The 25,015-nt window shown below is 30.1% G+C and overlaps 4 protein-coding genes across 4 annotated transcripts in view; 1 reads left to right on the top strand and 3 right to left on the bottom strand.

Moving 5' to 3' along the window:
- Nucleotides 1-25,015, top strand: part of Flo2 (flotillin-2) — an 85,610-nt gene that overhangs the window by 9,779 nt on the left and 50,816 nt on the right. The gene's annotated exons all lie outside the window — the stretch shown is intronic.
- On the bottom strand, nt 1,585-4,091 carry LOC118447776 (glucose dehydrogenase [FAD, quinone]). The gene is made up of 3 exons (XM_035880114.2): nt 3,683-4,091; nt 3,281-3,594; nt 1,585-3,086 (listed from the first exon to the last, which is right to left on the bottom strand). The coding sequence occupies exons 1-3, from the start codon at nt 3,818-3,820 to the stop codon at nt 1,700-1,702; spliced, it is 1,839 nt and encodes a 612-aa protein (XP_035736007.1). The 5' UTR covers nt 3,821-4,091; the 3' UTR covers nt 1,585-1,699.
- Nucleotides 7,938-10,633, bottom strand: LOC118447782 (glucose dehydrogenase [FAD, quinone]-like). Its single transcript, XM_035880121.2, has 3 exons — nt 10,220-10,633; nt 9,376-9,559; nt 7,938-9,250 (listed from the first exon to the last, which is right to left on the bottom strand). Exons 1-3 carry the CDS (start codon nt 10,631-10,633, stop codon nt 7,938-7,940), a joined length of 1,911 nt encoding a protein of 636 aa, XP_035736014.2.
- LOC118449520 (glucose dehydrogenase [FAD, quinone]-like) lies at nt 17,337-24,384 on the bottom strand. Its single transcript, XM_085656032.1, has 5 exons — nt 24,245-24,384; nt 24,058-24,186; nt 21,086-21,926; nt 20,381-20,564; nt 17,337-20,255 (listed from the first exon to the last, which is right to left on the bottom strand). Exons 3-5 carry the CDS (start codon nt 21,500-21,502, stop codon nt 18,940-18,942), a joined length of 1,917 nt encoding a protein of 638 aa, XP_085512158.1. The 5' UTR covers nt 21,503-21,926; nt 24,058-24,186; nt 24,245-24,384; the 3' UTR covers nt 17,337-18,939.

Below are 25,015 nucleotides of genomic sequence, written 5' to 3'. Positions count from 1 at the left end.
TTGAACAAGGTTTTAGCCGGCTGGAGATGATCATCATAAGTGACCACGAAGATACCTGTAATAACAGTGAGGAGAACGATACTGCACTATACCTAGTATAGTATAGTTCCTACTCCCTCTACCATCTGTCCACCTCTTCCCATGGATTTCTTCTTGTCTTCCTCTAAGACTTACCGCTTACTTGACAGTGAAAGTGTTCTCTTACTATATACACACCTATCTCTTCTCTTAATGTATACCTACGCTTAATATTGTATATATATATATCTATTTGTACATTCTCCAAGAATAGACACAAGACTATTGCGTTAGCGTTAGGATAGATTGCACCAATAAATTTCTATTACTTCCGTTATACCCGTATTTAACAAGAACAGATATTTTAGTTTTATATTAGGTTTATACTTTGTCGCGATTGTTTATTTTCAGAGAAAATCGATCATAGAGCCAGTCTCTCATGGAGAGATCTAATTTATTCTAACTTCGTAATAGTTACGCATAAAATAACTCAGTGATTAGTACAAAGTACGATTACAACATATTTGCTTTAATTAATATAAACTGGTTCAATGCCGATACTCGTATAGGTCTTATTCTATTTGTAAACGTGCTTGTGTATTTTGTTTTTTCTTTCCTATTTTTATGAAAGATGCCATTAAAGATAATTTATTTTCTAATTGTGTTTAGGAACAATTGTAAGTAGTGAATTGTTTTCTAACCGATGTCTTTTTCTGCTTAAATATTTTTTTAAGCAGATTTCTCGAGTGATATTCCTCGTTTCTATGTAGGTACGTTCTTTGTTCAAAAAAATTATAAATATTTTGGAAGATTTAATTGTTAATATTTTTAGATGTCTTACTTGATATGTTCGAAGAGTATCAAGAAACATGTGAATCCGATTTCAAGTTTTCACATGAATATCCGGTTTAACATGTTTCCTTTTTTGTATACATTTCATGTATTTTAACGTTTAGTAAACGATAGTACATGACAACTCGATAAGGCTTCTGCTTTCACTATTCTCGCACGTTCTGCCGAAGAATCTGTGAAATTTATAAAGCGCAATATACATATCACGCATTTATCTTTCTTCTTGCTATTAATAGATACATATTTTATCTATGTAGTTAATAATTACCAAGTTCAACTGATTTATGTTCATCGTATTATCGATGAGAAAATCGAATGAGAAGCAAAAACTAATCGCATGAGAAAAGTTTTAACGAGAAGGTATAAAGATAGTTACGTAAAGAAACATTTAGCTTCATAGATAATAATCTTGATACCATTCTTTTCGTAAAAGTGTATTGCGAGGAGAAAATTTAACGAGAAAGTTGCATTGCCATTTCTTTTACTAATAGGTTCATACATGGATGAGTCTCTGTAGTTGTACGTTGATTTAAATTTTTCTGAGACCGTAGTTAACATTTGAACTTTCAACAACACTTATTATTTTATTTTTTACTTCTGAATAAAATTATCTAAGAGTTTCGAAATGGCACATTTCATTTATTTCACAGAACAAAAAAGACAAGTTTATCAAGCTAAATACTTTTGAATCTCTATTTGCAAAGTATCCCTGAGTTTATCATGACAATATAAATACATATAATTAAACTAATATACATTATAAATAATAATTATAACATATAAAATTATTGACTTATGTGAATTAAAATTATTTACAAAGTTCTTTCTTTTAATATTTCCAGTCCTCTTTAATAATATCGCTTGCTTTTTCGCCGATCATGATAACTGGTGCATTAGTATTTCCATTAACAATGGTAGGCATTATAGAAGCATCAACGACTCGTAAACCTTTCACGCCGTAAACTCTTAATCTTGGATCCACGACAGCTGTTGGATCGTTTCTTGGTCCCATTTTACACGTACCCACTGGATGATACATGGTGAAGGTAAATTGTCGTATAGCGCACTCCCAATATTCATACGTAGCGAAAGGAAATTTTTGACAGCCTGGTAGTTTAATAGAATATGGTCTCGAACCAAATCTTTGAAAGGCACTTGTGTTTGAAACAGCCATAGCAATTTGTATACCGTCTATCAGGATGTCTACATCTTCTTTGTGAGCGAAATAATTCGGAATAATATCAGGATGAGTCAAAGGATTTCTGCTTTTTAGGCGAATCCATCCTGAACTTCTGGGTTTCAATAAAAGTGGTAATATTGTCCAACTGTCAGCATTTTTTAGTGGTTTGAACACCGTATTATAAACGCTATCTCTTAGTCCGACAAACTTGGTTACTGATTCACCATCGGAATTGATGGAACTTGGAAGAAAGTGAAATTGAATGTCCGGATAAACGCCAGAAGGATCAGCGTATTTAGAATTGATAAAGGCCAAGGCTTCGATTCCTGGAGTAGTCAGGGGCCCTTTGTTATATATTGCATAATTCAGTAATATTGGTAGTGTCTGTAGACGGTCTCTTTTCAAAGTAATTGGTTCGTTCACTGTAAAGCTCAATCCACCGAGACCAACATGGTCCTGAAGATTGTCACCTACTCGAAGATCAGATAATACCGGTATACCGAGTTCCTTGAGATGCTCTTTCGGTCCTATGCCTGAGAGCATTAGCAATTGTGGTGAATTGATCGCTCCAGCTGACAGAATGATCTCTCTCCTTACCCTAACTGTTTGTTTTAAACCATCGCGTAGGAACTCTATTCCTGTAGCTCGCTTGTCGGCATTGAAGAGGACTTTCAATACTTGAGCTTTCAAAGCTATGTGCAAATTCCGTCTGTTCTTTACTGGCCATAGAAAAGCTTTAGCTGACGAGCAACGACTTCCTCTGCGAATCGTACCCTGCATAATCATGAAACCAGTCTGACTTTCACCATTGATATCACGATTTTCATAACCGAGTTCTTGTCCAGCTTGTAAAAAGGCAATCGATAATGGTGATCTCCATGGTGGTTCCTGTATTGTTAAGTAGCCTCCCGTTTTATGGTAAGGTGATCTTTGCAAATAAGGGTTTCTGTTATCCTCAGACTTGAGAAAGTAAGGAAGAACTTCCTCGTAACTCCAGCCGGTATTACCCATTCTTGCCCATTTGTCGTAATCCAATCTAAAATAGAATTACTTGCTATTAGTAATAATAATCAACGTGTAATAACGTCAGAGGTTATTGTAAAAAGGTTTCTCGTTTCTCACGTTTTTCACTTTATGGGTATAGGTATTAGATATACATATATTATATATACTATTAGATGTACATACGTATGTAGAACGTAATACGTCACGTAAGTAAAGAAGAATTACCTGTTGCCGCGCACATATATCATGGCATTTAGGACACTGCTACCACCCAAAACCTTTCCACGTGGCCAATTACACCTGTCTCCTACCATCGCGAGACAATAAGCTGATGTCATTGACGGCATGGTTTGATATTTCCAATCTAATTCAGATAATTGGCCGTAGCCAGCGAAAAGTGGTATGTTAGAAATTTCGTTTTCATTATCACCAGCCTCTATTAACAATACGCTCCAATTGGATACTTCGGATAATCTCGAAGCTATCACTGCTCCTGCACTTCCACCTCCCACAATGATGAAGTCGTACATTCGATTTAACTGGAGAATTCATTACCGAAAATAATTTACATCTTATTTATGTCTAGAAAAAAAAAGATGATTGAAGAAATTAAAATTAATAATTTACCTCGCGAGTATTTTTCGGAGGAGATTCAGGATCCATTTCATCGTATCTGTATAACGATAGTCCGATTGCCACAAGTGGTATCAAACCGACTCCTACGGCGGATGTCGTAGCAATTAAGGAAACCAAACCTATTGTCATTTCCTAGATTTATTCACCTTAATTTTTTTAACATAATATCGTCGCAGATATTGCGTTAATTATAAAATTATTCTTCGAAAATAATTATTTACACACCATCACTGTTTGTTTTATCGAGTATTTTGCTATTCGAATTTTGTAACTTTTAAATCATAGACACTTTCTTCAATTCAGATATTATGTTATAAGAAATAACTTGCTTAAAACTTGTCCATACTTTTCTCTTAAATATACCGGCGAAACACCGTAGACTAAGAGCAGTGTAAAGAGTTGCAATGCCGACGGTGTATTGAATACTGAGAGTGAAATCTTGTTAGATTCTCGGGCATCGCATCGACTTACTAGGTGAGGACGATTGTATAGCTAAAAAGAAAAAGTATCGAAACGTATTATCAATTTTTTCAGAGTGAAACTAATTTCGATGTGACTCTCTATTCATTGTTTATATTTTATTTCATTATTACAAAAATGTGAATATGCAAATGTGCCGGAATATTAATTTAAGTTCTTCATTAAAATTACTTGACTTTTGAAAGAATTAAAAGAATTAATTTATCGTTTGTCAAAATGAATTTCAATGAATCCAGTTGGTGAATGGTGGACAATAAAAATTAGATTTGCATGTGTAACGTATGGTTTTAGTGAATACGAATTCTTTTTCGTTGACGTCACGAAAGAGAATCCATTCTCGGATACTTTCACCTTTATGTGGTATATATGTTATATACTTTTTCATGCCTCTTCTTTGAGATATTTGTGAAAGTATTCACATAAATAGTACTAATTTGATTATTTTTATTACGTTTTCGTTATTTCTACAAATATTTTTATTAATCTCAATAGAAAAAGAATATTTTTAATTTGCTTTTAAATAATAATTTCAATAAAAAGAAAAAGCAAGGATAGGAAAAGTCGTTACGTTCGAATTACATTTCACTTCAAGACAATGTTCCAGTGCCTTCTTTCGGTGTTCTACTTTTCCTTCGAGAGTAAGAAGAAAGGCTGGTTCAGTCGATTCTAACTAGTTCTATATTGGTTTTACGTGATTTAATGTAGTAAAATATTTTTACTTTATTATCTCCTTTGCATTGTTATGTCGCACATATCGCAAACAAATATGCATTTCTTTATATCGAAATGCGTGTTGCATTTTAATAAGTCTCGAAGAAATGGAATCTCTCTTACTTCCTTGTTGTGATACAGAATTGACATTCCACACGAAGAACTGCATCGTGCTCAACGTTACGATATCTTTTCGTTTTGTTTTTTTTTAATATTGAATGAAAACAAATATCAATGTAAATATAAAACAATATTTTTCAATTTTATTTAAAAATTTAGATATGTTTCGTAATAGAAATTTATTTAACCGACATTATCGCGTTCAAGGAGTGTGAATGAAGTAAGAAGAGATTTTATCTATAGACTTTATCAACAGATTTTGCTTAGAGAAGGCGCTCTTTTCTCAAGAAAGTTATCCACGTAAAATTACATTGAAAATGTATGCGAGTAGAAAGCTGCAGTGTCTTTGAAGTGCTTTTTCAATCAATATTGCGAAAAACGTTTAAAAAAGAAATTTCTTTTTTTGAAATAATAATATTAATATAAGCTATAAGAATGTTTTTTCGCAATAGAGAATGAATCCGAATTGCTTCGATGTTATTGTTATATTTTCGTCTCTAAATTTGTAATAAAAACAACGTACGTATTTTATTCGCATATTGGCAGAAACGATTCTAATCGTCTATAAAAAAATTATATTTTCACAATAGCAAATTCTCGATTTAGACGTTCGAAAAAGATTTAATCCATTGGATTTTTTTCTCTTTGTTTTTTCATAAAAACTATGACAAATAATGTAGTTCGATTTTTTTTTTTTAATTTATTAGCTATTTATTATTTGCAAAAAAGATATACTTATTTTTTTTTTTATTTTTATCCCTTTATTGTGTAGTATATGACGTTGAAAATCTCTATTTTTCGTATCTATTTTCAATATCAATTTTCCGCAACAACGGCGAGAAAAATTATAAATCATAAGTTGAGAAAAATTTCAAACAGATTCTTTATTTGTTATAAGGAATATTGTTGTTGGAATCATTAAAATAAAAAATGAAGCATTCTAGAAAATTTAGTATCGATTTTCATTGAATCTTTTTTTTTACAATTTTCTGATTCTTAAAATAAGAAATTTTCGGAGTAAAAAACTGTTAAATCAAGCTATAATAGTAGTATAACATATATTTTTAATAACTTTTAAAATTTATTTTAAATTTTAATTTACAATTGAATTAATAGAAAAACTTGAAAAAATGGGAATTCCAAGTACTGCAACTGTATGGTCAAATCAATTGAAAAATTGTATGTTTTCTTCTGATGAAGAAATGAGAAAGGGAAACAGAGTTATGAAGGACTGATATAAATTGTAAATGCTGTGAAATGGTCTGATAAAATACTGTTGATTGTTGACGAAAACATTTTTAAATGCGCTTTTTGCATCGTATCAGCGATGATAGTCGATTCACATGGAGGAAATGTCCCCCATCTCGTCCGAGCTATAGACTCACTGATAGCGATGAATGAGGGCAGCGGCACTATGCTAGTATACCGTTTGTAGGCCATCAGCAAAATACCGCTCGCCGCGTTCCCGCAAATTAATTGGAGAACGTGCGTTCTTTTAAAGGATCCCGTGAGAAATGGAGAAGTAATTGCGCGATATTAAATGATGCGCGCTATGCAAATCTCACCGTGTATTTGATTGAATGAATTACAATTGTTTGTGTATCTCGTGTATGATGTGCAGTTAGTTGTACTGGTTGCTTCTGAAGAAAGCTTGAGAGTTTAGATGCTGTGAGTCTGAAAGATGTGGCTTGACTCATTCTTTTGCCTATTTTGAACTATCCACGTAAACTTAAATGAGATTGGTAAAGGGCGGAATTTGATATATGGAAAGGGAAAAAATAAATGCCCATTGGTCGGGGATAGTTCATTGGAATGTTTAAACATTCCATGTATGCCCCTTTGTTCTAGTGGTGTGTGATTAGAGGTTGATAATGGATATTACAAAGCTAGAAGCCAGATAAACCTTGGCTTATGGCGCCTAGGTGTCTACTTTCGTTATTTATTTATTAGCCGGATTGACAGACAAAGGTGACCACGTGGTTTTATCTATGCGCTTTGTTAGTTAATATCCAATAGGTTCCCACGGATAAATATTTCCAATGGTGATACATAACCCTTAAGATAAAATACCGCGAACAATGAAGAGACGCACGCGTGCGTCAACAAGTACTTATTATGTACATTTTATGGAGTATAGCCAATAAGTACAGTAATATGATGAGATAAAAAATCTTAAAAAAGCATTGACATTGAAAGCCCAAATATAGTAAAATTATATAATTAATAAAATAAAAAGTATTATCGTATTGTGTTCTGTTTATTGGATTTGATAATAATAAATGCTTGGCTTTTATATAAGAAGTCATTGTCTATTACATAATGTTTGAAGCAAACATCAATATAGTCATCTACATTTTAAAATACAAATTGTTTTTTATTTAAGTCAAGGACGAAAAGGAGGTAAAGAGGAAGGATGTCCTATGTCATATTCAGTATATGAAAAGTTACAAAGAAAGGAAATATGAGGACCAATTGCAGTTTCAATCAAATCCATTAAAAAAATGTGCAAATAAATGAAATAGCTCATTGATCAATCTTTTCTGATAAGACGGGACTTTGTAAAATCCCAGAATGTAAAGAATGTTAATTCTGAAAGTAAAATGTTTTATGGACTTTCACATTTAAAATATATTATATGCATATGTAAATATTGTACTCCAGTGTAATTTCAAAGTTACAAATTGTTTTTTTTTAACAAAATAAAAAATGGTAAAAATCAATTTGATAGTTTATATCGTAATGTTATATAATTATATTTTAAACAAGAACAGAATTGGATCATTACGATTGGATCTTAACGATAGAAAAAGAAAAAGGAAACGTAAACCTTAAAAAACAAGTGTTCAAAACATTCAATCTGTTTTCATAATTACTTTACACAACGCAATAATAAAAATATATATTTTACTTTCGTTTGCAGACCTATTCCAACTGTCTAATGTTGATCGAAAGAGGATGAGAAAGTCTCATTGCTTCTCTTTCTTTTGGACATCCAGTCCTTTTTTATGAGATCTGAACCTTTTTCACCAATCATTATTACAGGTGCATTGATATTTCCACTAGTGATCGTAGGCATGATCGAAGCATCGATCACTCGAAGTCCTTCTACTCCATATACTTTTAAAGAGGGATCTACGACCGCCATTGGATCAGATCGTGGTCCCATTTTCGCAGTACAGCTCATGTGATAAATTGTCATTGTGTATTGACGAATTGCACATTCCCAATATTCATCCGTGAACATTGGAAGATGTTTACAATTTAGCAATGACTTACTGTGAAATCTTATCCCTAATCTTTTCATGCTACTCGTTTCAGAAAATGCAATTGCTGCTTTGACTCCTTCTCGTAAAACATTAACATCATCAGGATTCGTTAAATAATTGTGATACATTAACGGATAATCGAGCGGATTTTTCGATCTTAATTTCACATATCCTCGAGATTTAGGTCTGAGTATCATTGGAAAAATGTTGAAACTATCATGATTAATGATTTCTCCATAGGCTTTATTATGCAAATCGTCCGTTACGCAGAAGTAATGCAAAATATCTTTAACGTTATTTATCGCGATAGAGTCAATCATGAATTCTATATCTGGCCAATCGTCCGTCTGATTGGCATATTTAGTGGATAAAAAGCCTACTACTTCGAGACCAATACTCGAGGTTAGAGGACCATTCTCGGTAATTACATATTTCAATATGGTGTTTATATTCAATAAGCGATTATAAACAATGCTGATCTCATGGTCGATAAGGAAGGTTAGACCAATAATGGATATATGATCTTGAAGGTTCTGTCCAACACCAGGTGAATCCTGGATCACTGGAATATCAAGATCTTCGAGGTGATTCTTTGCACCGATTCCAGACAGCATCAATAATTGAGGAGTATTTATAGCACCTGCCGAAAGTATAACTTCTTTCTTTGCAAATACGGTCTCAACACGACCATTCCTAATAAATTCTACACCGTATGCTCTTTTGGTACTTGGATCTATGAGAACACGCGTAACATGACTCCATAACGATAGGTGAAAATTCTTTCGAAATTTGATGGGACGTACGAATGCCTTGGCTGTGCTACACCTAGTGCCCCTGCGCATTGTATATTGAAAGAATGCGAAGCCCGTTTGTTGTTGGCCATTTATATCCACGATATTATAACCCATTTCTTCTGCGGCTTGAAGATAGGCTGGACCCAGAGGCGTATTATAAGGACAGTCTTGAATAGTTAAATAACCACCTGTAAAATCCATTTTTGCATGAGAATGAATGGATGACTCAATATCACTTGTAATGTCTTGTTGTTTCAAAAAATTAATCATCTCAATTTTCTTAATTTTATGAACAATCAAAATCGTAGCTCACCTGTGCTATGGTATTTGGTGTTCCGCGCCAAATATGAGTTTGTTTGATCCTGTGACTTTTTAAAGTATGGGAGTACATCGTCGTATCCCCAACCAGGATTACCAAAGCTTTCCCATTGATCAAAGTCACGACGATTCCCACGAATATACAACATGGTATTAAGTACGCTTGAACCACCTAATACCTAGAATCAATGGAATAAGATAATGTAATAATTTTAAGTTATTTTCACGAAAATAAACAAAGTTGTTTCAGTGGCTTATTATTGCTTTTGTTATTGATATATTCGCGGTCGGTTCTACTATATCATTTCAAATCCTTTCGCTGAGGACCGACAAGGTTGTCCTGTGTCAAATTAAAGTCTATATTCATTTTAATAGTAGAACTCGGAGAATTTTAGGTATAGATATTTATAAATCGTGTTCAGGTAACTGTTTAATTCAAAGGATCCAACATGGATGTTTCGTTTGATCAATGAGTGCAGTATATCTACCGCAATATGATTTATAGATGTTAAAAGATTATATACAATAAGTTTAATGCAAATTCATTTCTTTCTGGTATCTTCAGTTATCTGATACTTTTTTTTATTCCGTGACGTTATATTAGCAACCATCCATTTATTCTCCTTTGAAAACGACCTTATTTACGAAAGTATTTGAAAATTTTGTTCATCATTAAAGTATTATTTTCTCTTTAAACTGATTGTATTTTTCGTATACTCGAAACTTTTTGTATTACGACGCACAATAACTTAACATACCAGCAATGTAATTATAAAATAATTGATATTGTTATTAAATTCTTCAACGATCTTACGTCACAGGTGAATCAAAGAACTCACCTTTCCACGGGGCCAACAACAACGTTTATCTTTCATCGCTTGACAAGCACTATCTTGGTTTTCAGTCCTATATTTCCAATCTATTTTGGTATTTTGTAAATAGGTAGAGAATATCGGTACGTCTGTAATCATGTTTTCGAAACCACCTGCTTCTAAAAGTAGTACACTCCATTCTGGATTCTCTGTTAATCTATTAACAACAACGCTACCAGCTGAACCACCACCGACCACTACAAAATCGTATTCCTTTAATAGATTTTTCATGACTTTTGGTTGATTTGCGGTATCCATTAGATAATAATTGAAATAAATTAAGACAGATATTAGAAACGGTATGATATTCAGTTTTGCGATACCGAGTGCAGTCATACTCGTTTGTATCGCTGCTGCTGCAGTTGCCATATGGTTCGTCATTATTGATCGTGACTTTGAATTAGCTAGGCCTTTTTTTCCTCTTTGATGAAAGCGAAACTATTGTTTATATACTGTAACACTGATCAGTCAAGAACATTCAGTGAAATCATATACAACTTTTAATAGTTTGTTCTCCTTCTTTTTTATAAGTTTGAATGATCAAGCTTGCGTAATCAAACAAGATTATCATTCATCCATAAATATCCCTAATTATTTTTTCAATTCATGTATTTCTCAAATATTCGAATTAGCATTTCGTAGTTACGTCCAATACATGACAATATTTTTATTTATTTTTTTTTTCTGCATAATAATGATATCTTTTGTTGGACATCGGAACGCACTTGTAACAATTAGTCGAAATGAAATCTGAAATATTGAAATTCAAAAAATTATAAAGCTTTGTGGATATCTGTGGTATTTTCTTCGAAGTATAATGCTATTTTCTTTTGGTATGTATAAGATTTTATTAATGGAATACAAAATCTATTGGATTTTATATATCGTTTAGTATTTCTTCAATGTATCAACGTTTGTATCAATGCAGAATAGTGATATTTTAGTGATGAAAGATAATCATGATCGAAATGAATTTTGATTAGACTGATTGCGTGGGGAAGAATTCGAGTTTATGCGTGTATCATTTTACTTTTGTGTATGTGAATCAAACATAATGACTAATTACATCTGTAAAAGATGATCCATTCTCTGGAATTCTCAATTTCATGTGACTTATAGTTTTGTCGATAAGTAAGTCAAGGACCAAAATTATGTACAATTTTTATAAATAAAGAAAAGAAAAATAACGTATTCAATTAGACAATAATGTTATTGTCTAAAAATAAGTTTACACATTCTACTTGTTCTACTTCGATTAAAATATATATCAATATTTTGTATGATAATCATTTGTGATTATAATAGCTCGTAGATATTTTATTATTTATATATTGATGGTTAATTTTTTAAATACATCTGAATTAATATTCTTCCATTCATTATAGAAAGCATTAATAAATGTTATTCTTTTTTTATGTCGTTTGGGGTCACATTTCTGTTTAAATAGTACCAGAAATGCTGGATAGTATTCAAGTTTAGGTTTTGTGTTGTTTCCAGTATGTTTATATAGTTGTATTAAAAACTGTCATTGTCTATCTTTCGTGCTCATGAGTTGTAATATATATCTGTTTCGTATAGTAACGTTTTGAAAACCATTATAAAAAACAATAAAAAGAGATAAGATAATTTGATTTACGTGGATTACGTTATGTTCTACGGAATATTAGTCTTATTCATGCAATGATGTGAGAATCTATTTTACCTGTAGTTTCTATCGGTAGGTTTTGGGCAAGGTTTTAGGTTGAAGAAAACCGGTTATCCATAGGATATAACACTAGTGTTTATCGAATATTAAGTTGGCACATCCTTGATCTTAATTGTTTCATTAAGCGAAATTATGACACATTAATAATAAGAATAATATTTTGGTTCAAATAATAACGCTGTTATGTATTATAAGAAGATACCTTTGCAATAATGATTTCATTACCAAGGTAATTTATTTTTAAACTTCATAATAAAGTAACAAATTAGTTAACATTATAAATAAATAATAAAATATAAAATTACATAATTATTAGTAAATAAATTAATTTTGATTTTTCTTATTATAAATTTATTTTTATTTTAATTAATATTAATTCTTTTATATAAAAAACATTATGAATTTTTTTCGTCTTATTATTCAAGATAGAAGTCAAGGATATGTGAAAGGATATGTAAATGCTATGATATTAAATTGATTCCATTAATATTTTTTGATATCAATATTTCAATAGCTAATTTGTGTAAGAGAATTTGCTTTGAAAAAAATAGCTTTTATGATACGTTATTTATTTTCGTTAAAAATTTACTTTTATTCTTTTAGTTCCCACAGTAGCGTACAAAGAAATAAACCTATAATTCTACCGAACATAAATATCGAATATAGGTTTTCACTAAATACAAAATTTTAAAATTTATTAATTAGTTAGAAGTACATAATTACAGAAAAGAAAGAAACTGATTAATGCACTCTCAATCGATAATTTTTACTGACAGATGACGCCAATCAAGTTATATCAAGATAACATTAAGTAATATCAAAACCGATCAAATAACCTATAACGGCATTCCATTCACCTATCTATTTATATCTATATTTTTTAACTCATAATTGATTTTTTGCGGAGTTGTGGGATTTATTTATAGTTATTTGTTTCAGTATCTTACGCGAGACTGCTTATTGTTCTAAACTATCTTTTAAGCTATAAGTAGTGATTACTTCTTGTAATTATGATTATTTCTTCTATTTTTTATTTCAATCAACTAAAGAAAGAATCTGGTAATAATTATAATCATTCATACAACTGTTGATAACAAGTCCAATAACAAGTAAAGGACATGGATTCTCTCAGGAGTTTCCTAACTCACGGACGAATTATCATTACTGAACAAGATTATCCTCGAGATTAAAAAATCAATGTGATGCGAAGAGCACATGTACTTTTTTCTAACTGGATAAAATTGCAAGAACGAAGAAATAATTGATAATAAAAGCGTATCAAGTCGTACCGTTATCTCATTCAGGAAGATATGTGTTATACTGACTAGGATATTAACTCCATCCGTTCGTGACATAAAAGAGTTCAGCGTAAGCAACTTGTATTACGCAAGCTATGACTTTACTCACCTACTAGATCATATAAAATAATTAGTGCTAAATTTTATTGCCAAACTGACTTTTCGAATTCGTAATGATCACACTGAGGCACATTTGCTGGACGACTCTTCTATGATTTATCGGAAATGGCGATGCAGAACATGATTGTAAGATATTTTTTGTAATTCTATCTGTAAGATGCAGTCCAGTGAAATTCAAATCGCTTTTATGGTTAATAGGGATTTTACTAATTAAGATATTATAATGATATAAATCTTTGCACTTTACTCTGTACACTGAGGTCAGTTTACTTAAGATCGCCTTCTGCCTTTTGTACTCTTTACTTGGTCTACTGATGACTGATTTGTATCCTGTTTTTTCGCGTCTTTTCTGTCGTTTTTTTATCCCCACTCCCTACTCACTCAGACAGATTTGGAGATTTTAGATTCATTGCTTATCTCATTCAAGTTATATTTCTATCTCATTCCCACTCTCAATATTTCATTTCTGCCTCTTCGTTTCACTAATAATCTTAGTTCGTGAAGAGTCGATCATATTTTCGTTTAATTATCGATCGACTTTATTATCGATCGAAATATTACAATGATAATTTAAAATGTCTGAGATTCGGATTTAATCATGCATATTTCGATGATTACTTTGACACGTTATACAATAGATTAAAAATCTTGATGACCAGTTCCAGAGACTCATGATAGTTTTTGAAGATATGATCGTTTCTTTTTCATTTATATATACAACCCTTTTTTAATGATATCCAAGTTCTTCTTATTTATCATCATTCGCGAATATTCAGTATACATTTATTGAGTATCAATAGAAATGGGGGTTCGGTTGTAGGTTTTCTCATGTTTACGTTTTCACGTCGTATTACACGTTTCCTTTCTTCGTAATAATTTGTTTAGTTTTTTTTTAAGGTTTAGCAAACGATTAGTCACACGAAAACTTGATACGTTTCTGCTATCATTATTTTCGCACGTTTTACCCAAGATTTTGTTAAATTTATTATAAACCATAATTGAATCGAAATTAATCGAAGCGATCTAATTTTTATCAATAGCAATGTGAGGTTGACCGATTTATTAATTTTAGTCGAAATGTTATATAACAATATTATAGATAATACAATATACAATATATTTGTGAGTAGCGTTACGTATTACAAGTTTTCGGAAATAATATTTCGTTAATGACGCTACTAGCTACGCTGGTAAAAAGTTTTTCGTTTTATCTGACTATTCGATAAAACGATTGGAATAATCAAAGACAATGAAAAAAGGAAAGGAATATGGTAAAGAATAACTTTATTAGTCGTAGGTATGTCTAGATAGTTACTCTGGAATGGTTAAATAATTGTATGTGCTGTTACTTGTTTGCTGCATTTTTAAGAGATAGCTATTTCAACAGTGAACTGTAAACAAATATATGTAACAGTGTAATACGATGAAAAAATTTAATGAAAAAGTTACATTGCCATCAGTTTTGCTGATTTTATCCATAAGTGAGCCTGTATAATTAATACGTTATCTTAAATGTTTCTAAGACGCTAGTTAACAGTTGTACTCTTAGTAAGACTTATTATTATACTTCATTCTTCATTTATAAATAGGATCATATCTAAGAATATCATTTGATTTATTTCACCGAAAAACAAAAAAAACGTATCAAGTTTAATACATTCAAATCTCTATTTGTAAACTAATCCTGAGTGTATCGTAATAATACATATTAATGTTATATATTAGATTGTGTATAATTCAATTAATGTACATTATAAGTAATAATTTTCCAAGAGAATTAAAACTATTGATATTTTTTTTTTGTTAATATTTCTTTAATAATATCGCTTGCTTTTTCGCCAATCATGATAACTGGTGTATAAGTATTTCCATTATCAATTATAAGCAATATTGGTAAGTCTGAGCCATTCAACATGTTTTTGTTTGGTTTTACGTGGAAAAATATTTAAATTTGATTATTATATCGTATGTAGAGACCGAAATGTATTTCTGTTTTTCTAGATATATGCCGAATTTTAATCATTCTGAAAGAAATCGTGCTAAATCTTATTCACGTGTCGGTATAGGATTAATATTTCTCATCCGGTATTTCATTATACGTCCTCGAAGAATTGTAATTTATCTCTTCGTTTTTTTTCGTATACTAACGTTTTGAAAACAATTATAAAGATCAAAGAAAGGGAATAAAATAATTTCATTAGTGAATGTTTCTATGTTCCGCAATTGATCTTGTCCATATTATTTATATCCATATCTAGAATTGCTTTGAAATTACCAAAATAATTTTTTCTTATTCTTCATAATAAAATAGTAAATTAGTCAACTTCAAATTAGTTAACATCATAAATATATAAAATTATATAATCATTGGTAAATAAATTAATTTTGATTTTTATTGTTATAAATAAATTTTTTTCTTCTTATTATTCAAGAGAAAGGTTTCTCAAGAATATATGAATGGCTGTAATATAAAATTAACTTCATCAGAAATTGTTGACGTATGATAATATTGCCGCGTGGTTACAAAAATTAATATATCTAAAAGAATTATAATATTATATAAAATATTATATAAAAAAAATTTCTGTAGTATTTATGATACTTCCTTTGCATTTGTTAAAAACTTGTTCCTTTTACTTCTTGCAGTAAACAGGAAGGAAACTATAATTTGAAATACTGCCTTTTTTCCTTTTATTTATGCAAATTGAGTTTCTTCAATATAAAATTCACTGAAAACATAAAAATAATATTTCATTTTCTTAAATAACATTTTATAAGAATTTTTCTTACTTTTCTGTCTGATAACGTATGAATAAGTTCTAGTATGAAAACATTTTAGATACTTGCTGTCCTGTTTAATTGCTCGATAGAGGAGTATGCTGTCAATTCTCACATTATTCTTACATAGGTAATGCAATAATTTGTAGGTGTTAAATTTATTTTGTAGATAATGAAATAATATCTCGGAAAGATATTTATTCTAATCATTAACACTTTAAGGATCCACATTACGCTTTAAAACTTTCGCTAATCGCCACACATGTTCTCTTGTATATTAGTAAATGTTTTTTGCTCATTGTCAGTTATTTTCTCAATCGAAATTTTCTATGAAATATATGTTATATGTATATAAAAATATAAAAAGAAATTTTTACCAAAAATGATTAATAAAATGATTAATAAATTGATTTATGTTTAGAAAAAAAAATATTCACAGAAATCGAAATCGAGAAAATAACGAGAGAAATGTTTTTCGTTTCTTTATTTTTCTTCCGATCATAAAATGATTACGTAAATTATGTAAAATCATTAATGTAAACTACATTTCTCTTGAAATACATGCTGTATTTTAATAGACATCAAATAAATGGAATGTTGTCGAATATTTTTTGTATAAATTTCTTTTTTCTTTCTTGCTCTGAGATAGAATTGATATTTCTCATGTGTACTCAGTTGTATTTAAAGAGTTATAATATATATATATATATATATATATATATATATATATATATATATGTATATATATATTCTTTTTTGTTTCAAACGAAACGAAAACGAGGTAAAATAATATTTATTAATTTTATTTGTTAATTTCATTATGTTCCGTAATAAATATTAATTTTATCAATATTATCGTATTCAAAGAAATTCACTTGAGTAGAAGATATTTCATCTGTAGTCTTTTTCAGATGGAGAAGACAGTCCAGTTATAAGAAAGTTATCCATTCGAGATTACATTGGAAAAATAATCTATTAGAAACTTCCCGTGTTTTTGATCTTAAAGGAAAGAGCTTGTTAAGATATTTAAATGATAATAATATTATAGCAGTTTCATCCGAAACTTTTAACAGTATTCCCTTGTCATTACGAAAGGTAATATCTCTAAAATAGTTTCTTTGAAGAAGGGAAAAAAGGAAAAAGCCTTTAGCGTTACTGATACGTCGATTACACTTGTTAAAAATTTACTTTATTTCTTTTGGTTTTTACAGTAGCGTACAAAGAAATAAAGCAATATCTCTATTTTTTCTTCCTTTATTTCGTACAAACTGATTTTCTTCGTTATGTATACACTGAATGTACATTGAGTATGTTATGCATACATTAAATATACGTTGAGTGTATGCTGAAAACATAAAAATAATATTTAATTTTCTTAAATAATGTTTTGTAAGAATTTTTCTTACTGCTCTTTCTAATAACGTGTGAATAAGTTCTAGTACGAAAAACTCGTTGATACCTGCTGCACTTTTTAATTGCTTGACAGAGTAGTATGCTGCCACGTTATTCCTACATAGATAATCCAATAATTTGTAGGTGTTATGTTTATTTTGTAAATAATGAAGTAAAATCTCAAAAAGATTTTTATTCTAATCACTAAGATTTATTTACGCGTACTGACATCAACTCTCCGGCGTACAATAAATTTTATTAAAATTTGATTAAATTGTTCAATCGTATAATTATACAGAGATTGATAATAAATATTCTGTTATGTGAAGAATTTGTGGCAATTGGTAATATTGTCATACTGCGATATCTTCAAAAATTCTACGTTTGTAGGATTGGTAGGTTTTGCGCGGATAGAAAAAAAAATTAATGGGAGCGTTGATTTTCTCCAAAATTGTATTAAGAATATTATTTCACAAAATTTATTTAGACAATTGTTGTTAAAAAGTTTTGATTTAGTAGTAGAACTTAACAAAATCGAAATTCAAAACATTGCAACTGTACGGTCAAATAAATTGAAAAATTGTTCATTCTGATGAAGTAGCGAAAAAGAAAAATAGTTAAGAAGAATACTGCATAAATATAGATGGTGTGACTGTAATAAATATATATTATAGAGCACAGCTAACAAGTACATTGAAGAGATGGGACAAAAAGACTTAGGAAAGTATTGATCTTGAAACCCCAAATATAGTAGCGTTATAGAATAAATTCACGGGTGAGATAAACTTAGACGACTGATTAATTGCTTTGTACCGGATAAAAATTCATTCAAAAAGATGATATCATTGATATTGGCGTCTATTATTGAATTTAAAAATAATACATGCTTGACATTTATATAAGAAGAGATTGCCTATTATGTAATATATAATCATCAAGATTATAAAACAGAAATTGCTTCTTGTTTATATTAAGAATGATAAGGATGTAAAAGGGAGAACATCCTATCTTAGGTAAAAAATTACAAAACAAGAAAAAAGGAAAAGAATCAAGAGGGCCAACTATAGTTATACATTGTAAAGTCCCAAGATGTAATGAATGTTAACTCCAAATGGGAAACATGCAAACAAATTCGATTGTCAAGTTTTTAAAAATATAAATTATCTCTAATAATTTACAGTTAATTTGTTTACGATAGCTAAATGATATAACTAGATTTTGATTAAGCACATATTAATTTTATAGAACATCATTCTTACAACAGAAAAAGAAATAGGAAACGTAAGCTTTAAAAACAAGTTATTAAAGCTTTCTATCTATTCTCGTAATTATTTTATATGACGTAATAATAAAAATATTTAATTTACTTTCATTCAATGAACTATCCTAAATATCTAATATTGATTGAAAGAACCTGAGATAGTCTCATTAGTTCTCTTTCGTCTAAACATCCAATCCTTCTTTATGAGATCCGAACCCTTTTCACCAATCATTATCACAGGTGCATTGATATTGCCATTAGTGATCGTGGGCATGATCGAAGCATCGATCACTCGAAGTCCTTCTACTCCATATACTTTTAAAGAGGGATCTACGACCGCCATTGGATCGGATCGTGGACCCATTTTCGCAGTACAGCTCATGTGATAAATTGTCATTGTGTATTGACGAATTGCACATTCCCAATATTCATCTGTGAACATTGGAAGATGTTTACAATTTGGCAATGGCTTACTGTGAAATCTTGCCCCTAATCTTTTTAGGCTGCTCGTCTCAGCAAATGCAATTGCTGCTTTGACTCCTTCACGTAAAACATTAACATCATCAGGATTAGTTAAATAATTGTGATACATTAACGGATAATCGAGCGGATTTTTCGATCTTAATTTCACATATCCTCGAGATTTAGGTCTAAGCAACATTGGTAAAATGTTGAAACTATCTTGATTAATGATTTCTCCATAGACTTCATTGTAAAATTCGGTGGATAAGCCATGGGCGATAATTGTTTGTTTTCCACCGATATTAATTGAGGTAGAAGTAATCATAAATTCTATATCTGGCCAATCATCGGTTTGGTTGGCATATTTAGTGGGTAGAAAGCCTACTACTTCGAGACCAATACTCGAAGTTAGAGGACCGTTCTCAGTAATTGCATATCTCAATGCTGTGTTTATATTCACTAAACGAGTGAATACCAAGCTGATCTTGTGTTCGATGAGGAAGATTAGACCACCAACGGCTATATGATCTTGAAGATTCTGTCCAACGCCAGGTGAATCTTGAATCACTGGAATACCAAGATCTTCGAGGTGATTTTTAGCACCAATTCCAGACAGCATCAATAATTGAGGAGTGTTTATAGCACCTGCCGAAAGTATAACTTCTTTCTTCGCAAATACGGTCTCAACATGACCATTCCTAATAAATTCTACACCGTATGCTCTTTTGGTACTTGGATCTATGAGAACACGCGTAACATGACTCCATAACGATAGGTGAAAATTCTTTCGAAATTTGATGGGACGTACGAATGCCTTGGCTGCACTACATCTAGCGCCCCTGCGCATTGTATATTGAAAGAATGCGAAGCCCGTTTGTTGTTGGCCATTTACATCCACGATATTATAACCCATTTCTTCTGCAGCTTGAAGATAGGCTGGACCCAGAGGCGTATTATAAGGACAGTCTTGAATAGTTAAATAACCACCTGTAAAATCCATTTTTGCATGAGAATGAATGGATGACTCAATATCACTTGTAATGCCTTGTTGTTTCAAAAAATTAATCATCTCAATTTTCTTAATTTTATGAACAATCAAAATCGTAGCTCACCTGTGCTATGGTATTTGGTGTTCCGCGCTAAATATGGGTTTCTTTGATCCTGTGACTTTTTAAAGTATGGGAGTACATCGTTGTATCCCCAACCAGGGTTACCAAAGCTTTCCCATTGATCAAAGTCACGACGATTCCCACGAATATACAACATGGTATTAAGTACGCTTGAACCACCTAATACCTAAAATCAATCCAATAAGATAATATAATAATCTTAAGTAGTTTTTTCGAGATTAAGCTGAAGGATTGTAATGATCTGTGATTGTATTAATTTATATAATATATATTATTGCATTTTATTTTCGTAGGTTTGGCCTAACATAGACATTCCGTTTGATCAATAAATAAATGAATTAATAGATAATTTAATTAAATATGGGTTAGAAGAAATACTCATGTATTTATTCTATAGTATCTTCAACTATTTGTTGTTTTTTTTTTAATTTCTTAAAGCTGTTACGTTATATTAGCAACCATCTGTTTGTTTTTATTTGTAAATGACCGTATCCACGAACGAGTTTCTCATATTTACCGCGTCGGATTACTTTCTCTTCGACCTGATTATATCTTACGTATACTTGACCTTCTTTACATTATAATTCTTTGGTAATCTAACATTCTAGTAGTCTTCATTATGAAATAATTGTTATTGTTGTCGATTTCTTTAACTATCTTGCATCGCGGCTAAATCAAAGGAGTTACCTTCCCTCGGGTCCAACAACTACGTTGATCATTCATCGCTTGGCAAGCACTATCTTGTGGTTGAGCTCTATACTTCCAATCCAATTTGCTTTTGTGTAAATAGAGAGACAAAATCGGTACGTCCGTAATCTCGGTTTCGTGACCACCCGCTTCTAAAAGAAGTACACTCCATTCTGGATTCTCTGTTAATCTGTTAACAACAACGCTACCAGCTGAACCGCCACCGACCACTACGAAATCGTATTCTTTTAATAGATTTTTTGTGACTCGTGGTTGATTTTCAGGATCCATTAGATAATAATTGAAGAAAGTTAAGGCTGATATTAGAATCGGTATGATACTCAGTTTTCCGATACCGAGCCCAAACATATTCGTTTGTATCGCTGCTGCTGCAGTTGCCATATGGTTCGTCATCATTGATCTTGACTTTTAATTAGCTAGGCCTTTATTTTCCTCTTCGATTAAAGCGAAACTGTCCATATACTGTAACACCGATCAGTCAAGGACGTTCGGTGAAACCATATGTAACTTTTATTAGTTACTTCTCCTTTTCGTTTATGAGTTCGAATGATCGAGCTTGGGTATTTAAACAAGATTGTTACGTAAATCATTATACTATCATATTCGATTTTTGTTGAAGTTACTTTTATTCTTAATTAACCGTAATTATTTTTTCAAGACCATATATTTCTTAAGTATTCGAAAAATATTTCGTCATTACATTCAACGAGAACATTTTCATTGATTTCCTTTTCTCCTTAATAACGATACTCTCGTAACGATATTCTAGTAGAATATTGTAACTTATTTGAAACAAGTTGATGGGATAAGATCTGGTATACTGAAATTCAACAAATTATATATATATTTTAGCTTAGATTATTGTTTTCTAAGTGAAATGTTATTTTTATTTGTTACATATTTTAAATTTAACTTTGTCTGAAACATCCTTTTTTCGTAATTCTGTTTTCTTCGGATTTTAAGAATTTTTTTTTATTTTTTATGTATTATATTTCGTATCATATGTAAACAAATATGGATATCGTGATACTTTAGTGATGACTGATAAGTATGTAATTAGTGTAGTTACTTGATTATAACAACGTATAGCACATCATCGTGGCTTATTTAATTAAATAAATAAAATTTAAATGATTTATTGACTTTCATTTTTCTTAGACAGTAATTAAATCTGTAATATTTAATTTTGATATTTAACACCAAATTTTGATGCTAAACTTATCGGATTTATTTGACGTTTATTTATTATATAAATTCACATTCGAATTTAGTTAAATATAATAATTCATTAATCGTAATGACAGTGTCTATTTTATATCACATTTGATTGTTTTCAGTTAATTTTTTCTATATTTTTGAAACAGATGTCTGTTTGCAATTGTTGACTTTTTTGACTTTTCTTATGAAAACGAGTAAACCAACAATTTTTACTGAATTTATTTTTGCTCATAGTTTTTGAAAAAAATTCCTTATTTTTTTGTTCATAAATATGAAAGATATATTTTTTGTATTGTACGTCTTGCAATCATATAAGAGTGCTGTGTAATGTTTAATTTTTATAGAACGTATAAGCTCTGAAATATATCTAATTTTTAAAACTATATTTAAACTATACAGAAATTTTATGGTATACTTCTCAAATCTGAATGAAAGTAAAAAATAGTAGGTGAATAATATTTTTAATATTCTATGAGGGATCAAAAACTATTTCGTAGGTTTGTAATATATATAAATTTTATACAAAAAACAAGACAAAAATATGAAAACCATTTTACAAAATTATTCATTTATATTTTTCAATAAATATCAGAAAATAATTCTGAAAATATGATCTACTAAAATAGAGTAATTATTAGGACGAATTAAAAATTATTTTGATCCTCTTTATGAATCTATTTTTAAACATAGGTATATGTATTTTAAATAAATATTCTTAAAGATCACCGTCTCGCTGCAGAAATTTAATTGTTTATGAGAAATTTGATAAATTTTATATTTTTGAAAGCGACGTCAAACAACAAATTTTGAAATATAGTAAAAAATAGTATTTCTATTTCTTAGATTTTAGGAACTCAAAAAAGATGCAAGGTTTGCGCGAGAAAATAGTGAGAAGTGAAATTACATGAGAATATAGAATATATCTTATCTTATATTGTAGAGTATTTTAATATTGATTACATCGTAAAGGATTGTTAATATCATCAATAAAATATTCTGCAAATTTCACGGGGATTTTGTCAATATGTTGGCTATGTCTACACGTAATCATATTTATTTTTTACATTAAGTAAATGTAATTGGCTTGAAATATGCTAACAAAATGAAATCAACTAGATTCTTTGTTGCAATTTCAATTGGAAAGTTGAAATCAAAAAGAAAAACCAACACCCATTGATATATTACTTGATATATTGCAAGCGCTAGTAGCAAATGTAAAATATTCTTTATTTGTATAAAAAATTTCCATATATTTTAACAATTTTTGTACTTGTTTTTGTAATTTTTTGTAATTGTTTAAAAAATGTTTCTTTTTTTTTCATTGTAGGCGCATTCAAACGTATAATTTTTCTTGATGAATTTATTCAATATATTTGTGATGATTTTGGAAAAAAGCAAAAGAATTACGAAAAAAAGGATGTAATTCTAAGGATGATTTTCGGACTGTATGAATGAAAAGGAACAGCAAAGAAATAAAATTACATTTAAAAGGTAATATGCTTAAATATTGACAAAGGTTTGAATTTCTCGTTTTGGGATGTTCCCTTGTCAAGTAGTAAATTTCATAGTATCTAACTTGCGATTTCGTAGTTAGAGCTGCTAAATGGCATCTAATGCAATTTCAGAACACCGAAGTATTGCGTAATTTCTTTAAGTGAACGTAAGTGGTGACCGATGTAATGTAGTATAATTGATTCTACTTCGTGCTTTTCCTTTCGAAAAAGAATACTCACCAATAATACGTTTGCTTTATGTTATAGCGATCACTTAAAAATTAGAACATAAACAGTGCCTTCCCAAAATGTCTTCGTTAGAAATATCACAATGTACGTCATTTATCGATATGTCTCGACATTATTTTTCTGTAATTGTAAATCAATTAATTGTAAACGCGATATTTATTAGTATAGTTTCACATACATTCATTCTGAGACGGATCGTGTAGCTCACTGTGTCAGAGAAAGCGATAGACTGAAAGTTCGAATGTGGCGATGAAACATATAAACCTTGACTACCACCACCTTAATATGACGAAATTACTTTAGCCACCATTTTTAAATTCTTTCTTATTAAGCCTATCACGAGCCTTTTAGTATATATTTATTCTTTGCCTCTAACCCTCTAGCTGCTCATTAATACATAGGCTTGGCATGGTAATTGTGATATAGATCAAGGTGCATAATTATTCATAATGATTTTTTATTATATTTTTTTTTTCTAGAGTCTTTTTACTTTTACTTTTACGTTTAATCCATTTGCAATGATTTCATAACAAACTTGAAATATTCCTTGCCGGTAAAAATCGCACGATAATGACATTTGCTCACTTAAGTGAAAAGAAAGTCTCCATTCTACTTGGTATTTTATAAGATTTCGCCAATGTTCGTATATTTAGATTTTAGGTCAGACGAGAAATTTATTCTCTTACCGTATTATCAAAATGCATATCTTATCGACATTTATAACAATTTTTGTTTAGAACTTAAGAGTTGTAATTATCATATGAATCGACATTTTAGATCTATTTTAAATTTATAATGATTAATATAGAACTATCTAATCGTTTTTCCTGAGTTGTTATTTATTAATATGTATAATGATGAAATGACTGTTAAAAAATAAAATAACTTAAATCGTCCATAATAAGTATGATCTTTTTTTTCACGTAATGTAGGTTAATATAAATTTTAT

This window comes from Vespa mandarinia, chromosome 3, assembly GCF_050613455.1.
Source record: "Vespa mandarinia isolate Hongniang chromosome 3, ASM5061345v1, whole genome shotgun sequence".
Lineage (NCBI taxonomy): Eukaryota > Metazoa > Arthropoda > Insecta > Hymenoptera > Vespidae > Vespa > Vespa mandarinia.
Note: the sequence above shows the minus strand (reverse complement) of the source record. Positions and strands in the feature narration are given on the sequence as shown.

Excerpts from the sequence above, each read along its gene's own strand:
- LOC118447776 (XM_035880114.2), bottom strand. The coding sequence starts at position 3,820 with ATGACAATAGGTTTGGTTTCCTTAATTGCTACGACATCCGCCGTAGGA. Across the intron at positions 3,595-3,682 it reads CTCCGAAAAATACTCGCGAG|TTAAATCGAATGTACGACTT; the intron begins GTAAATTATTAA and ends TGAATTCTCCAG. Across the intron at positions 3,087-3,280 it reads ATATATGTGCGCGGCAACAG|ATTGGATTACGACAAATGGG; the intron begins GTAATTCTTCTT and ends ATTCTATTTTAG.
- LOC118449520 (XM_085656032.1), bottom strand. The coding sequence starts at position 21,502 with ATGATGACGAACCATATGGCAACTGCAGCAGCAGCGATACAAACGAAT. Across the intron at positions 20,565-21,085 it reads GTTGTTGGACCCGAGGGAAG|GTATTAGGTGGTTCAAGCGT; the intron begins GTAACTCCTTTG and ends GATTGATTTTAG. Across the intron at positions 20,256-20,380 it reads CACCAAATACCATAGCACAG|GTGGTTATTTAACTATTCAA; the intron begins GTGAGCTACGAT and ends TGGATTTTACAG.
- LOC118447782 (XM_035880121.2), bottom strand. The coding sequence starts at position 10,633 with ATGACGAACCATATGGCAACTGCAGCAGCAGCGATACAAACGAGTATG. Across the intron at positions 9,560-10,219 it reads GTTGTTGGCCCCGTGGAAAG|GTATTAGGTGGTTCAAGCGT; the intron begins GTGAGTTCTTTG and ends CATTGATTCTAG. Across the intron at positions 9,251-9,375 it reads CACCAAATACCATAGCACAG|GTGGTTATTTAACTATTCAA; the intron begins GTGAGCTACGAT and ends TGGATTTTACAG.